This window comes from Sphaeramia orbicularis, chromosome 24 (genome assembly GCF_902148855.1).
Source record: "Sphaeramia orbicularis chromosome 24, fSphaOr1.1, whole genome shotgun sequence".
Taxonomy (NCBI): Eukaryota; Metazoa; Chordata; class Actinopteri; order Kurtiformes; family Apogonidae; genus Sphaeramia; species Sphaeramia orbicularis.
Window position 1 is genome coordinate 21893503 of NC_043979.1, and position 15513 is coordinate 21909015.

General features: G+C 39.1%; 1 protein-coding gene across 2 annotated transcripts in view; it reads left to right on the forward strand.

Moving 5' to 3' along the window:
- The window catches only part of nkain2 (sodium/potassium transporting ATPase interacting 2), a 118493-nt gene that overhangs the window by 45986 nt on the left and 56994 nt on the right, over nucleotides 1–15513 (forward strand). For both annotated transcript variants that reach the window (XM_030128955.1, XM_030128956.1), the window contains exons 2-3: nucleotides 11106–11243; nucleotides 12134–12214. In XM_030128955.1, the coding sequence (XP_029984815.1) occupies nucleotides 11106–11243; nucleotides 12134–12214 (219 nt within the window). The remainder of the gene's footprint in view (nucleotides 1–11105; nucleotides 11244–12133; nucleotides 12215–15513) is intronic.

Genomic DNA, 15513 nt, shown 5'->3' on the forward strand with positions numbered 1-15513 from the left:
ACAGTCAACAACCTGGAGAGGGTGGGGTCATGTGCATTTTAAAGGACCGGCGCTCAAAGCTACGTTTCTGGTGTCATTACTCAAAAATAGGGTTGAAGATGGGCTTGTGGAATTGAATTAATGAAGAATTCAGACCCAAGCATACCATTTACAGTTTATGTAGACCACAGGGAAATGTTTTAAAATGCATAATTCCATTTAAAAAATATCACTTATTTAAAACAGATGTTTTTTCGTTGGTGTTAAAAGATGATCAGAGCTGCAAACAGCCCGCACAAAACAAAAGACCAAAATTAGAAATAGACAGAGACAGAGGAGTGGACAGTCACAGACAGAGACGGAGAGGGACGATCTGTTGAAATACCAAACTGATTAGCCCATGTTTTTGACATTTAAATGCCACGTTTACATAAATAAAATGTTTCCTAGGAATATTAATCATTTTGGTTAATTCGCAATTCAAGGAGATGTGCAATGGATCCATAGTGCCCATAGCAAGAGACAGAGTGAGTGAGGAGAAAGAGAGCTGTTGTGACAAAGGCTTGTGCTTGTGCTTACGGGAAATGGTGTTCTTGAACAGCCGCCAGAGGAATAAATATTGGATTAAAAAACAAAACCAAGTCATTTTCTACAGAAATAGCATTACCTTGATGACAAACACAATCAGCTTTATGATATAATGGCGAGAAAGGTAATTTCGCAAAGCTAGAGTTTTGCTAATCTGCTTTATGATAAATTTTTAATGAAGTATTTGATGGGGTTTTCTTCAGAGATGCACAAATTGATCAGCCGTTGGCAGCCATTCAACGCTGATCAAGCAATCACTCAGATATATTGATTTTTTGTGATCTGCTCAAAGTTAGACAACACAATATCAGCTCAGTCTAGCCAGTGTAGGACGGTCACATTAAATGGACGACAGATGTGCGCCAGTCAGTTCTTTCTTTCATAGTGGATAACACAGCTGTTAACGCGGAGACAAGATCATTATTTTTCCCATAGACAGCCCATACTATACTGTAGTCTATGTGTGACTCAAATACAACACTGCTTGTATTTTTGTTCTTCAGGCTTTTCTAACATAATACAACTAGTGTCAAAGAGTAAACAAGCATAAGTTGAAGTTCTTTGCCAGCATCATACACACAACTTCAGATGCCAGTGTTTATATAGCTCAGGGTTATGAACTGTGCCTATACTTATGAAAGTAAAATAATAACACTGGTGGTAGGTTGAACATGTTTTATTGGTTCACACTTTGTTGAATGCAGCATATCTCTTCCATTCTTGCCTTTCACAATAATGTTTTATATTTACTCGCAGCATTCGGATTTCTCTCTGCTTCCTGATGGCATCACACAAATCAAGAAAGACAGCCGTATTGGTCAGGAAGCAAGCGATGTGTTATTTGACATGTGACTTGTTAATGATGCAGCAAGAACTTGTGACTCAACAGTCACATCATCTGAGTATTATTACACATGCATAGGAGCAGTGATATTTCATGTCATTAGCGTACAAATGGTATCATGTTAACTGTGTTAAACTGAGTCCTTTGTCATGAGTGAAGAAGATACAAAGCATGCAGTTTGCAATATCTTGTAATAATGGAACTGCAATGAAAAGTTTTGGAACAAACAATTAAAACTTACTCCGATACTTAAAATACCATCATTCTGTCTGTTTGCCGAAGTGAGCAAAGACCAAGCAAGTGAAACTAAAGCTCTGAGAGTGTAAAGCCAGCCTCTGCTGCTTTCGTTGGCATCAACAAAAAAGATGTGTGCTTTTTCATTTTCAAGATGTGTAAAAATAGAGTGAAGTGTTGAGGGCCTTGAAATGAATCTGATTTATTTTTATAGGTAATGAAAAACAATTTGACATAAGTGAAAGGTATTAGGTGTGATGTTATATTGGTGTGTTGTGCTTGTTTTCTTTTGGGAAGGTAAAACGTGGAAAAAGAAAAAAAAAAAAGTACTGCCATTCACTGGCAATTGGATTTTATTTGTACATAAAGGCTTGGCAACCTCAATCATTTTTTGAGATTTGTTTGAGTGAGAGTGAAAGAAGGTTATATAATCTGGCGCAGTTACAAGTTATAAGAATGTTTGTGTCTGCTGTCAATTATAGCACTTTGAAAGAAGGCCTTTTTAAACAAACAAAAAAAAAAAGCAAAACAGGAAACAGCCAAGAAAATGTCATTTGGTGCATCTTTAGTTATCTTACTTTTGGAACAGAATTTGGAAGTTTTAGTTTTATTCCAGCTCTCTATTCAGGCATTTTAATGACCTTCAGAAATTAATGGTGTTTAACAAACTGCCATAGCACCAGCAGTTTGTATGAACTACCATTTATTTAATAGTGTTTTACAAAATGGCCAACATTTTCAGTACACTGTAGGTTGTTTCAGTATAAAACAAAACCGCAGGCTACATCATCTATTAACTCAATGGGCCGAACATGGCACAGCTCATTGACTTGATAGGTGAAATGGTTTTGTCTACCTTAAAACATCTTCATCTTGACGGCTGGGCTGTAACAGCTTCGCGACATGTGGCATCACTGTGCTATGTTTCAAATCAGCAAAAACCTGAAAGTATTTCAGCAACAAAGCACTATTCAGTGACAGTCTTTCTCTCATAGGTGAGAGAAAGCAACTACAAAACAACAAACATGGAGCTGTTACATGAAAACACAATACCAGAGAAAGATCAGTCTCTTTATGACATTTAAGGAAGCAGAATAAAGATTTAAATAAGATCTATCTGTTGGCTTTACAATGACAATCCATTAAAGTGCTGTGGGCATCTGTGGGATCTAAATAGAACTTAGAATTTGTTCAGGTGCTGAGGCTTATTATTACAAATTAGGCAAGAAACTGGGTTTTGCCTGTGGGCCAACAGTCGCTCATCACAATTGTAAGTAGCCTGTCTAGAGCTGTATTGTGGAGATGAGTGACCATAATGACAGACTACCAGTGCTCCTCTACAGCCCAGCTTTCATTAACACACTGTCATCTTGATCCATCCCAGTTGTTTCACATGGCACATCAGGGTACTACAAGGTGTTGCTAACACTGCTTCCATCGTCTCTTTCCATCTGTTGACAGCCATAGCAGCCATACTTATAAAACCTGACATCATGACAGGCCAACAAAAAAGCAAAACAGATGAACCAAATGTGAATAATTTGGATCGAGGTCCATGAGCTGTGACAAGTGCTTAGCTCTGCCAATTTGTCGGGGAAGAATTTTTATATCAGATACTGGCTACCAGTTCAGTCCACTGTAATTATATCTAATGATCTACATCAAAACAGTCCATAAAGCTGCAGCTTGAACTAGAACATTTTATTTGTTCTATGTGTTGTTAAATTAGCGCATCATAAATGAAACCTACTCAAGGCAACGGAGGTAATGGACGAGTGATATCGGTTGTAAAGTTGGTCTGGTTTTGTTGTCATACTATGGCCACATTCACACTGAGCCTGTTTGGTCTTGGTTTTAACCCTGGAGCATGTTTCACTGGTTTGTTTGGCCAGGTCACAACAATGCTATTCACATTCTGGTCCAACAGAGAACAAACAACCACTCTGAGGCTGCCTCAAGCCACTAGTCCTGAACCACTTTGGCCAGTGTTATGTTCCGTGTTTTTTTGGGGGTTTTTTTGTTTTTTTTTGTGGGGGGGGATTCTTTACATAAACAGGTAGTAAGTAACAGGAAGTAAAAAAAAAAAAATAAAAGGAAGCTATTTGATGATTAAAAAAGCTAAATTTTCCTTTTCTATTGTGTAGAAAGAATGACATAGTTTGAAAATGATTAGACTGTCAAAAGCAATCACTAAACAACAGAAACGAAAAATACATTATACATTATTCATATATATTTACAAGTGAAAATAGAAATGCTTACACCTATGCATACATATTCCTACATATATACATATAATTTATTTTGTGGAGTATATACCTGAAAAGTGATAAGAAGTTAAAATAAGTAAGTAATGAAAATGCACTTATTTACTCCCAGCCCCTCTCCATACTACATTTGTTCATCATAGATTCATTCATCTGCTTCCTATCAATAAGTATAAGTAGTATCTATTATCCTGTCATATATGTATATATGCATACATACATAAATATCGACACAGAAACCTGCATAATTGTAATATTAGTTATTAATAGTCACCGTTACTTATAATAGTCGTTATTATAGCATATTCTATTATTGTTGTATTGTAATATATGAGTAATAATACCTAGGTAGTACCTGTTTTTACTATTACTAATAATACAGCAGCTATATGAAATATACTATCATCTATTTTCTCATTTTATAATATGTGTTTATATATATGTTATTACTGTCAGAATTGTCACTGTCATCGTATCACCATTTGGGTCATGCCAACCACACATTTTGATTGAAATCACAGAAAATTCCAAAATGACACATTATAATTGCTCATCTTAGTGAGTGAACTATCGTTTGTGAAACCAAAGATACCTATGTATGTTAACAAACAAAGCAAATAATGCCAACATTTAACCAACTGGAACCAGAGGTCAAATGAACGAACCAACTTGTGTCATTTTAGCTCAAACTGTTGCATAATAAATCCTCGGTTCAAACCTCCATTGTTTGAGCCCCGCTCTGTTTTTCCAACCTCACTTCTTCGTGTTAAGCTGTAGATCCACAGGATAAAAGGCCAGAAAGACCTAAATATTAGGCTGTATCTCTTGAAATATATTGATAATCTCATTCAGCGGCCTCTAAAAACCCTTAAGATCAGGAAATTTGAGAGGCGCCCCTGAGGGATCAGATGAAGCTTAACACAACCCTGTGGAAAGTTTAGCAAACTCCTGCAGGGCTAACACGTCAGCTATATGAGTCACTGGTAAAGCACTGTTGTGTGGTTTATGACCACAACTTTAAGTATACCAGCCTAATGGCCATCCTGTAATGTTAATTTAAGTGGGACTCTCAGTTGGAGTTGTCTATCTATAGCTGAGTGACTGAGGACATTATGGCTATTACTGATGATATTGAGCAGTTGTGATGACAATGAGTGAGTCTGAATGAGGAAATTGGATATTTAATGGAGAGATTTTCACCTATGATCATCGTTGTCTCTTTCCATCTCCACCCTTCTTCTATTTCTCTATTTCCTCCGTCACCATTTGCTTTTTTCTCCTCTCCCACTCCCTTGCTAGTCCTTTCATCTTTTTTCCTCGTCTCACTTTGCTTGCCTCATCTTCCCCGCCGTCTTTCCTCTCTCTCTCCGAGGCCTAAGTAGCCACAAATGGTCCCTAATAGCCTCCAATGGAGATGAATTGATCGTTGTGTGAACCGAATCAATAGGAGATTGCCTTTGCTGTACACAGTGGGATACTGCGCAGGCGGGCGGCCTTAATTAAGTTAACAGTAAACCACGATTGCTTTAGAGTTTTATTAGTAGAATAAAGTTTATGATGATTACACTGAAGGAAAAAAAAAATGGTTTGAGAAAAAATACTAAGAAGGAAAAAGGGTGTATAATTCTACCTTGATGTGCATGGGATTTGCTTGGTCGTGGCTACTCAGTCGTGATGCTCCTAGTCTGACTCATAGCGCTCTCACTGGACATTTTCTCACATTCTTCCTATTTTTTTCTCTCCACTCAATCCCTGCTACTCTCCCTAGCTCCTCCATCTATTCCTCTGGCTTCTTCTCAATATCTATCTCATCCTACCCCGTCTGACCTCATCTCCTTTCCTTCATCCCTCCCCCCCTTCTCTCCCTCTCTGTCGTCTATAATGGGATGAGCAGCAGAATTTGATCAGCAGTTTTTTAAAGGTCACAGAACCGAGCGAAACTCTCAGCCAAAGCGCCGAGGGAATGAGGCGAGTGGGAAGAGAGAGTGAGGCAAGTGGAAGGAAAGAAGGAAGGAAGGAGGGGAAAGGACTGAGGCTGAGGAAAAAGGGAGGAGGCAAGCAGGAGAAATAACCAGGAGGAAAACGCTGCACAAAGAGCAAACTGAAGGTTGAGATGGGATGATGGCGATGGAGAAGAGAGAGAGAGAGAAAGAGAATGGAGGGAGATGGAGGAGAGAGAACAATGGAGGGAGAAGGAGGGAGGAGGCAGATGAGGTAATTGACTGTTTCATGACACAACAGATGTATTAGCAGACAAATGCATATTAAATATGTAGGAGAGGAGAAGAGTGGAAAGAGCAGGAGGTGATGATGGGAAAAGGAAAGTAGAGAGAGGTAGGGAGGAAATGAGAAGATTAGCAAAGTGGAGAAAAAGTGGGCGAGTGATGGAAGAAAGGGAAAAAAAGGCGAAACAGAGCGACTCAGGGACAGAAGATGAGACATTTTCATTTCTCTCACCCACTGCTCCTCTCTCATCTTATTCTCTTTTCTCTGTAACCGTGGGATCTTAATCACCTCACCATCTTTCATCAGATCTCGTGGCCCGTCTCTCTCTGTCCCTTACCATCTTATTCTCTCTTCTTCTCGACTCGTGTTTAAGATAAAAGACGCTTTTATCGCTCAGCCCCAGCTCATAATGGTCACCCAGTGCAGCTGTCTCTCCGTCTCGACCAATAATAATTCTTTGATATCATTCTATCGTTTATTATCAAATCGAGTCAAAATCCGTCCAGAACTCAGAAAAATCTCACTCCCTGTTTTCATGTTCTCTGTCATCACCCACGGCCTCCTGCTGCTCATCTATTCCCTATTAAGTGTTAAGGATGCAGGTGACTTTCTCACTTAATCTAGCTACATGACACACAATTCACACATAGGCATTTTTTAACAGTGCATTTAAATTTTTTTTATGCAATATCTCTACAAAAAAAAAGCACCTCCCAGCTGATATATATAGGTAAAAATATCAGACAAACACGGACTCTTTGGCATTTTCTTGTATAATAAAATAAATCTTATGCCAAAATCACACCAGAGTTTTGAAACATTTCCAAATCATTTAAACTTTACAGATACATGAAAAAACAGTCACAAATCTTCTTTGACAGTCTAAATGTAGAGCGCAGTTGAATACATTTTGTAGGCAACTGTTATTGTAAGCAATAATTACTAACTAATCCTTTTAGGGAATAATTTGCACTCTGTCAAATTTCTAAAACATTTAATTTTCCCAGCCTAAACACATCATTACAGTTGGTCCTTAGCTATTATACTTGACAGTTTCTTTTCCTTTGAGTGAAGAGAAGAATTTTTTTTTTCAGTCCTGCAACAAAACTTAACAATTTGTGCTGAATTTTAGAGGAAGGGACAGTATAGCCTATAAGTTGACAGTGATGGATGCACTGTAGCACTGTTTAGGCTCTCGGCTAACCACTACATTTGGAAAACTCATGCTAACAAGAGCATGAGCATCAGTTTATGCTAACAAAACAGTAGGTGGAATAAACATTCTTGGTCCCTGGGGGATTTTGTGCTGGCATTAGACAGACTGACAGAAGGCTGAGCTTCAACTTGTTTTCTGCGAAGCATACTAACAGACAGACATACTGTGCAAGGCCAGGCATTCATGGAAATGTTAAATTTAGCAAACCAGTCAGTCATTTTAAACTTTGCACCTTGGGTAGTTAAGAGCAGCCAATGCAGAACAATATATTGATATAAAAGTCAAATCCAAATAATTGCCTTTTTAAAGAGCTAAAAAAAACCACACTGTGTCCACAGGTGGATTTACAGTATATGCCAAGACAAACAAGCTGGATGAAAACATGACCCTGATCTTGTGCTTTAAAGAAGAGAAGCAGCAGTGGAATGAACATCTCTATCTGCAGCATCAAAGGCTGTCGTAGCAGATCCCAAAGGACTCAGCTAGCCAGCCTGGAGCTCCACCTGTACAACTTCCAAAGCTTTCATCAGCCACACATATCATAAATCTGCCATATTTCCTAACGTAGCTGCTGTTTGCAATGTACTCTCCCTGCCTCCCCATTGCCGTCCCTCCCCAGAGCCGGGGTTGTTGAAAGGCCGGGTTATTTCACACCTTACGTGAAGCTTCTGTCATTTGACACATGCAAAGGATGCTGGGATGATGGCAGCAGGGACTATATGCTTGCTTTGTCTTTTGTCTGTCAAGAGTACTCAGTGACTTAATTACAAAGAGTGATGTAGTGAGGCAGCTGAAGTTAGTTGTTTTGCAGCTGAGCCACATAATGAGAATTTCACATCAAAAGATGAGCGTGCCACAGAGGAACAGATGGTCTAGTTTTGAATATTGCTCTTTATTGACTTCCATATTAACCTAGGTTACAACAATAAACACTAGCAAGAAATCTGTTTTTGCTGACTGACCCTTAAGGACGTGTGTTATAATGACCAACAGAAATCAATGCAGTGGTTCTAGAGTGCCCTCACACACAAACATACACAGACATGCACACACACACACGCACGTACACGCGCGCGCACGCACACACACACACACATACACACACACACACACACACACACACACACACACACACACACACACACACATATCTCCTTTGCTCCACTGTTGTGCATTGGTTTGTGTCTTTTTGGGGAGAATGTTTGAGCTCCCCAGCTGGAGTGAAGACTGTTTATATTATTGGTGATGAAAGAGGGGCCCCAAGGGGCCTCAGTAATGGGCTGGGAGGCCTCTGACTCCTAATAATGGCCTATGTGTGTGTGCATGTGTGTTTGTGAGAGGCACAATTGTAGCACTATATAATTGTCAATGGGAGGACACACTTTTACATAATAAAATGAGGCCGATACACAGAACAACACACAGACTGAGATGAGCCTGTCCCACGCATAAAGCCAGTCACACAAAGAAACACAATGTCTCTCTCTCTCTCTCTCACACACACACACACACACACACACACACAAACACACACACTCTCTCACACATTGTGGTGCCAGCTGAGCCCAGTGTGTCCAATAACAGCAGGTGCTGTCAAGTGCAAGCACAGCAGACCTGCCCTGACATGGGAACACACACACAAATGGGTGGATGCACATATGTCAGCACACCACACACTCATCCAAACACCTACCTCTTCTTGTAGCCTGTGTGTCTGATGGAAATGCGTATTTGAAACATAATGTTAGGTATAAACAGTGTGTAAAAGGTTACACTTTACGTGTGTGTCGCACAATTCTTCTGTGCGTGTACTGCGAGTACCTGCTATTTGGCTGTGAAAGGCTGTAGTGTTGCCATATGGTCTCCCATTAGGCCACTCTAAACTCAGCCATCCAGAAGTGTGTGTATACGTGTGTGGAGAGGAAAGTGAGAAAATCAGCAAATGAAGGCCTTGATTTGGTACGTAAGCTGCTGGTATTTGAACACTTCATCTTGATTGTATAGAACTGTAAATATCAATGTTTTTTACTCTAGGTGTTACATTTTCTTTATTTCATTGTCTTTTTTTCTTTCTTTCTTAAGGTAGCCTCTTTGTCTCCCTCCCTCTCTATCACACATCTCTCTCTCTCACTGTGTGTGCTAATATATTTAGCAGTGCCATATCATGCGCTGTGCTGACTTCATTAACTATCTCAGCATGAGACTCCAGTGACTGAATGATAATAAACCTTCACACATATACGCACACACAGACACACACAGCCCTGGAAGCTACGAGTAATGCATAGATAACTGATTATAGTTTACTTCATTATGATAAAAGTGCTCTTTTAAATACATCCTCTTTAACCTCTATCCATTTAGTGGGTTTGTCATTCAGGAAGACTCTATCCATTATTTAAATTCAAATCAAGTTTTTCCAAATTCTTAGATCCCAAGCATGATGCATAATATGTCCAAAATTAAGTCTTTCCTTATCATCAAGTTTTCCTCTTCAAATAAGAGTCATGGCTGGTTATTCTGACACTAATATGTCAAAATAACACTATGTCTAATAATCTTAAAGTGGTGCATCAGCTGATAGTTTACATCACAGCTCTGTTAGCTTAGCTCTGTTTTTAGACAGAAAACAACCATAGTAAAACAAAAACCATAAATTACCCCCAGTTTCTGCCTGTGTTTTCTGTACAATTTATGTTCTCAATAGCAGGTCAGAACTGTCACATTTTAGTCTCAACCATGGATTAACAAATGAATAATGGAGCAAACATAATAACACCACATAATAACTTTATACCTTCAAAAGCATCGTTATCAAATTCAACTGTGTAGAAGAAATGCTGTGATTTCAACATCAGACTCCATTTTTTTCCATGTAGCACTATGTCCAGTGGTGATAAACAGCTAAAAGTTAGAGGCACTGTTGTTGATTTTACATTCATTAATTCTAATAGTTGTTCCTTAGTTTCTCTTCCCAGTTTGTCACTTTCTATTTGGTCAAAGGCCCCATAGTGTTAATTTTCCTCATAACAGGAAACCGATCAAGTGACTCACTACTCCCTCTAGTGGTCACATAAATCTGTCGAACCATCAGTAAGACTATATTCAGTTCATATTTCTATATTTCAATACATGATGCATCTTTGGCAGAATTTCAGAGCTCCAAACACTTGAACATCCTAAACACTAATGATGATTTCAAGTCATTTTTTAACATTTGAAAATAGAAATACAACATATAGCCCCTTTAATGAGCAACAGATTAATTGGTTAATTGGATAACATCAGGCTTTTCAAGTAGAATTACTGACTTACTGAAAAATTGTAATTACACTGAGCATCATATAGATAGGAGTTGATGTACAGTTACAGATTGACTCATTTACTAGTTTATTTATTTTGGTACTTATTACTTTGTCTTGGCTGTTCAGTTCAACAGTTATCTAGTTATTAATGAATTGAAAAATAGTACATTTCCAACAGAAGAGTGACAATTTGAGTTGGTTAATTAGCTATTGTCCTAAAATATCCACCATCATTTAAAAGGTATTTAGTCATAGTGTTGCAGGATATATCAAGCAGTGTGAATGTGTTAACTATTCTTTTATTGTTGGTGTCTTATATACAAATAATTACTGTGGAATGGTTAACAGAAAACATGACTTGTCTTTGTTTCTCTTCCTCCTCCTCCTCCTTCTCCTCCTCCTTCTCCTCCTCCTTCTCCTCCTCCTTCTCCTCCTCTTCCTCCCAGGTCACTGTGTTGGAGCGTCAGGTGATCGATTTCCTGGGCTACCAGTGGGCTCCCATCCTCACCAACTTCCTCCACATCATTGTCGTCATCCTCGGCCTGTTTGGCACGATTCAGTTCAGGCCGCGATATGTCACCGGGGTGGGTTGAATACACAAAAAAAACCAAAAAAAACACTCACAAAAACATCCACACTGTCTGGGACTGAGTGTAAGGATGTTTGAAGCCCTGTCATTCATACATCTTCTCCACTGCATCCACTGTTTAAGATGATATCTCACTCATACCAAATGTACAGAGAATATATAGTAACAAAGCAGCATTTATGTTTAAAACATGACCCGATCTTCATAAATTATGGAAGTCATGTGCGCTGTTGGATCTGAGATTTCAAGGGGGTGATGTCAGTTTGACATTTTATTATGTTTATAGCATTATTCAGTGGGTGTAGGAACCACAGCCAAATGGAATTATTTGTTTCTCTTTTGTTTCTCAGACATCTGTCGATACAATAAGTCGTGTTTCAGAAAACTTTCAGTTAAGTTCCCAGAGTTGCTGCAGGCCTCCGCACAGCCCGCCCACACATCATATACAGCCCCCAATCCTTCCCACTGACCTTCATGTGCGCACACAAAATATTTAGTAGCAGTAGATTCACATAATAAAAGGGAAGTAAACTTTTGTCTAGGCTAATAAATTCTGCCTTCTATTATTCATTCATTTATTTATTTATTCCCTTTAAATACACACATTCTAACACACTCTCACAGGCATAAACACACACCAACAGTCCTGCTATCCATTTTCTCTCCCTGTCTGGTTTTATTCAGGTGATTGGTTGCACTCTCTGCTGTTGTTTTTGTTTCTCTGCATCTTAACAACATCAAAAGTGAAGCCTCCCTCTGTCTTTTCTCTCCATCTCACTTGGTTCAAATGCAAGACATGCACCCACTTTTTTAATTCTCCAACAAAGGCCTGTCAGATCTCGTCTGACTCTCACCTCCCTCTCCGCCTCTCCCTTGTCTCCGTAGTACGCTGCCTGGCTGGTCGTCTGGATGACCTGGAATGTGTTCATCATCTGTTTTTACCTGGAGGTTGGGGACTTGTCTAAGGTAAGGGGACGTTTCCTGGGATTATTTCTGCACCCTTGTCATGTGTCCTACATGTCCAGGCTAATAACCACAGTCACTAAAACTTCGAAAGAGAATTTTTTTTCAATAACTCTGAGTCTGTGAGACCCCAGCCAAAAAATTCAGACTTTATTGACATGATACTAATGGTCATACTCATACATCATCATGTGCTGCTTTTCCACTGCCGGTATCAGCTCATCTCATCTTGACTCGGCATGGCTTGGCTCAGTTTTTCCTGACTGTGTTTACACTGCAGGTAAAGTACTCCCTCGCTGTGGCTGGTTGTTATGGTGACAGAGCATAAACTACTGTGATGTTGTCTTTAGCATAACTGCAGCTATGTGTGAATCAACAACAGAGGAGCATGAAACGTAATGTGCAAATTGTCATTTCTAGAAAAAAAAATGTTGTACTACAGTATTTCAGGTGGGAATGTAGTTGTTTAGACTTTAAACCTGTGGTCAATTTATCAAGATAAAGCCTACTTTTTGCTACTATTTGTTCTTTGTGTCCCACATGACACAATCTGCATGATTTAATGTCACATTTAGGGTCCCCACGGTGAAACTTCAGTGAAGGTGAAATAGTATCTGATAGTCGCTGCTTTCACACAGCGGAGAAAAGGCTGAGCCGAGGCGAGTCGAGCTGAAACTGTCAGTGGAAAAGCAACAAGAGTTGTGTATAATTATTCCAACCAGAAATAATCCCCATCGAATGCAGTATTTACTTCTGTTTAGGTAATACTGACACTGAATTAGTGATACATCAATTAAGCAGTCGTCATTTAATTGTATTTTTGTGCTAATTGTTATTCTTTTAAAGGCATTAACTGCTGAGTGTGTTGCTAGTATACAAATGAATGCAGACACGTCCTCAGTGTTGGCAACTTTGTTGTCATGGCTGAGTGTAAGATAAATCCACTTAAGCAACAGAGATAGTGCAGACATAGTAGTTAATAGTTAAGTTCAGCAATTTTATATATCATTATTGTGATTATGAAAATGCTGCGTTATGTATCAGATGCAAAACAACAAAACCAAGACAATCTCATTACATCAGGCACCCTGTTGTCTATATAATCACAGATACAGACCACTTATACGTAACAGTCATTTGGTTATTAAGTCCAGTCTGCAAGATTTAGGGGGATTTATAGGGGAATGTTTTCCTTACCTGAGAATGAGCGTTTATGTACGGAGGGAAAGTCATCTTTTACTGGGTCACAGTGTGTTTGCTGTAGCTCTGAATGGACTTCCTCTGTTTTTTTTCAATTTCATAGCCTGTTTAACTCTTTCAGTGCCATGGGCCGATTAAATCGGCTTTACGAATACAACCTTTAAAGTGCCACGGGCTGATCAGATCAGCTTTGGAGAACACGCCATATTTGTGTACAAACAAACCATCCACCCCCATTTCTTTCTCACATTTCGATGACGTTCTTTCTGTGTCCCCCTTTTGAGACCAAGCAGACGGGAATTTGAGGTCACGCAACCGAATAATATTTTTATATCTTTTTAATGTTTCTTATTCTCCGGTGTTTCATCAGAGGGAGCCCTCCATGCCAGGGGGGCGGCTGTGGACTCCGGGGGCTGTGGCGCCTTCTCTCACTGGGGTCCGCTCCTTTCTGGTGGGTGGGGGTCCCAGTTGGCCCTCTCCCACTAGTTGGGATGCGGGGCTGTGTTGCTGGTGCCTGGTCGCTGGGGTCGGCAGCTGCCTCCTGGTGCGGATGGCTCCCTGAGACAGCGCCTCCTAAATTGATGTTTTACTTTTACTTGTACATTTTTGTTCTGGTCTACCCGTGCTCAGTCAGTCTTCTTAAGTATGTGTGAGCTTGTGGGTTTGCATGTATATATGTGTGTGCGGGTGAGTGGGTGGGTGTGGGTGGTACTGATTTTTAAACTGATATGTAAAGCACTTTGTGCTACAGTTTTTAATGTATGAAAAGTGCTATATAAATAAAGATTATTATTATTATTATTATTATTATTATTATTATTATTATTATAAATTATGCAAATTACAATCAATAATGAATCAGCTGCGTCCGGTGCGTTTTGAATCTAATCAGCAATCGGTCAGATGTTACCGAGCGGTTTCCTGCAGGATTCTTCAAATATTATAAAAACGACGCGGAATACTGAAAAACGGCCAAATTCTGTGGCACTTTTAAGGCTTATTAACCCCTTAACTGTCTGGCACCGAAAGAGTTAAATTGTATTACCATCATATATATGTGAGAATTCACATCCCCTGAACTAAAAATCTCACTGGAGATAATACACTGTCTCTAACAAAGACTGGTTGATGTCAGACCTTTAAAAAAATTACTTTTACTTCTCAAGAAATAAGCATTTTGTGACCTGTTTTTTTTTTTTTTTTTTTAAGAATCCATGCTCAGCAAGAGTTCAAGACTTGTGTGAGAAAAAGTCGGAAGCAGGAAACAAAAGCATTTCTTGACTCAAGTGTTTTTCAGATAAAGAAGTATCACTGATGTGCTGTGTATTCACCAGACATCTGACTATATCTGATTTGCCTTACAGTAGATGCAAATGATCCTCAGCCAATGCTGTCAAAGTGTCAAAAAAAAAGGGAAGTAGAAGAACAACTACTAAAATATGAACCACAAGACAAAATGTTTGCTCATTTTAATTGGCTCAGGTCATTTGTTTGAGCTCAGTTGAATGCCTCCTCTATGACCACATGTCCCCAAAGCACATTTATCCTTGTCACCTTTGTTAGAAGTGTCACATAATTTCAGTGTAATTTCAGCGTCTCTTTACTGCCATAAAGACAGAGTCAAGACCCTGTAAGTGGTCAGACACCATTTACTGTCAGAGCAATTCTTGGAAGCATTTTCAGCTTCTGGTTACAATAGGAAACAACAGGTTATGGTGGTTTAAGCAACTTGGATTTCTTCTGGAATGTTTTCAGCCCAGTTAACATAATGAGGATATGTGACATTAAATTTTTATGGTTTCAAATGCCTTTCAATTCCACAGTTACTTTTTTTTTTTTCAAAAGACACCGCAGTCTCCCCAGTAAATTTTGGAAAATTTAAAATGCAGATTATCAACTCGGACAATTAATTAGGGCCAATCAGCGCTTTCATAAACAGAGCAAATCAGTTGATGGGAGCACTGATTATTGCTGATTACAGTCTGTGGTATGGTGTTGGAAAACAGCAGTGTTCCCTCTGTGATTCACTGTGAATTATTCATTCTGTTGGACAGTTATGTAACATGTCTGCTATCAATTTAAGAAATCGCACAATAAGACCA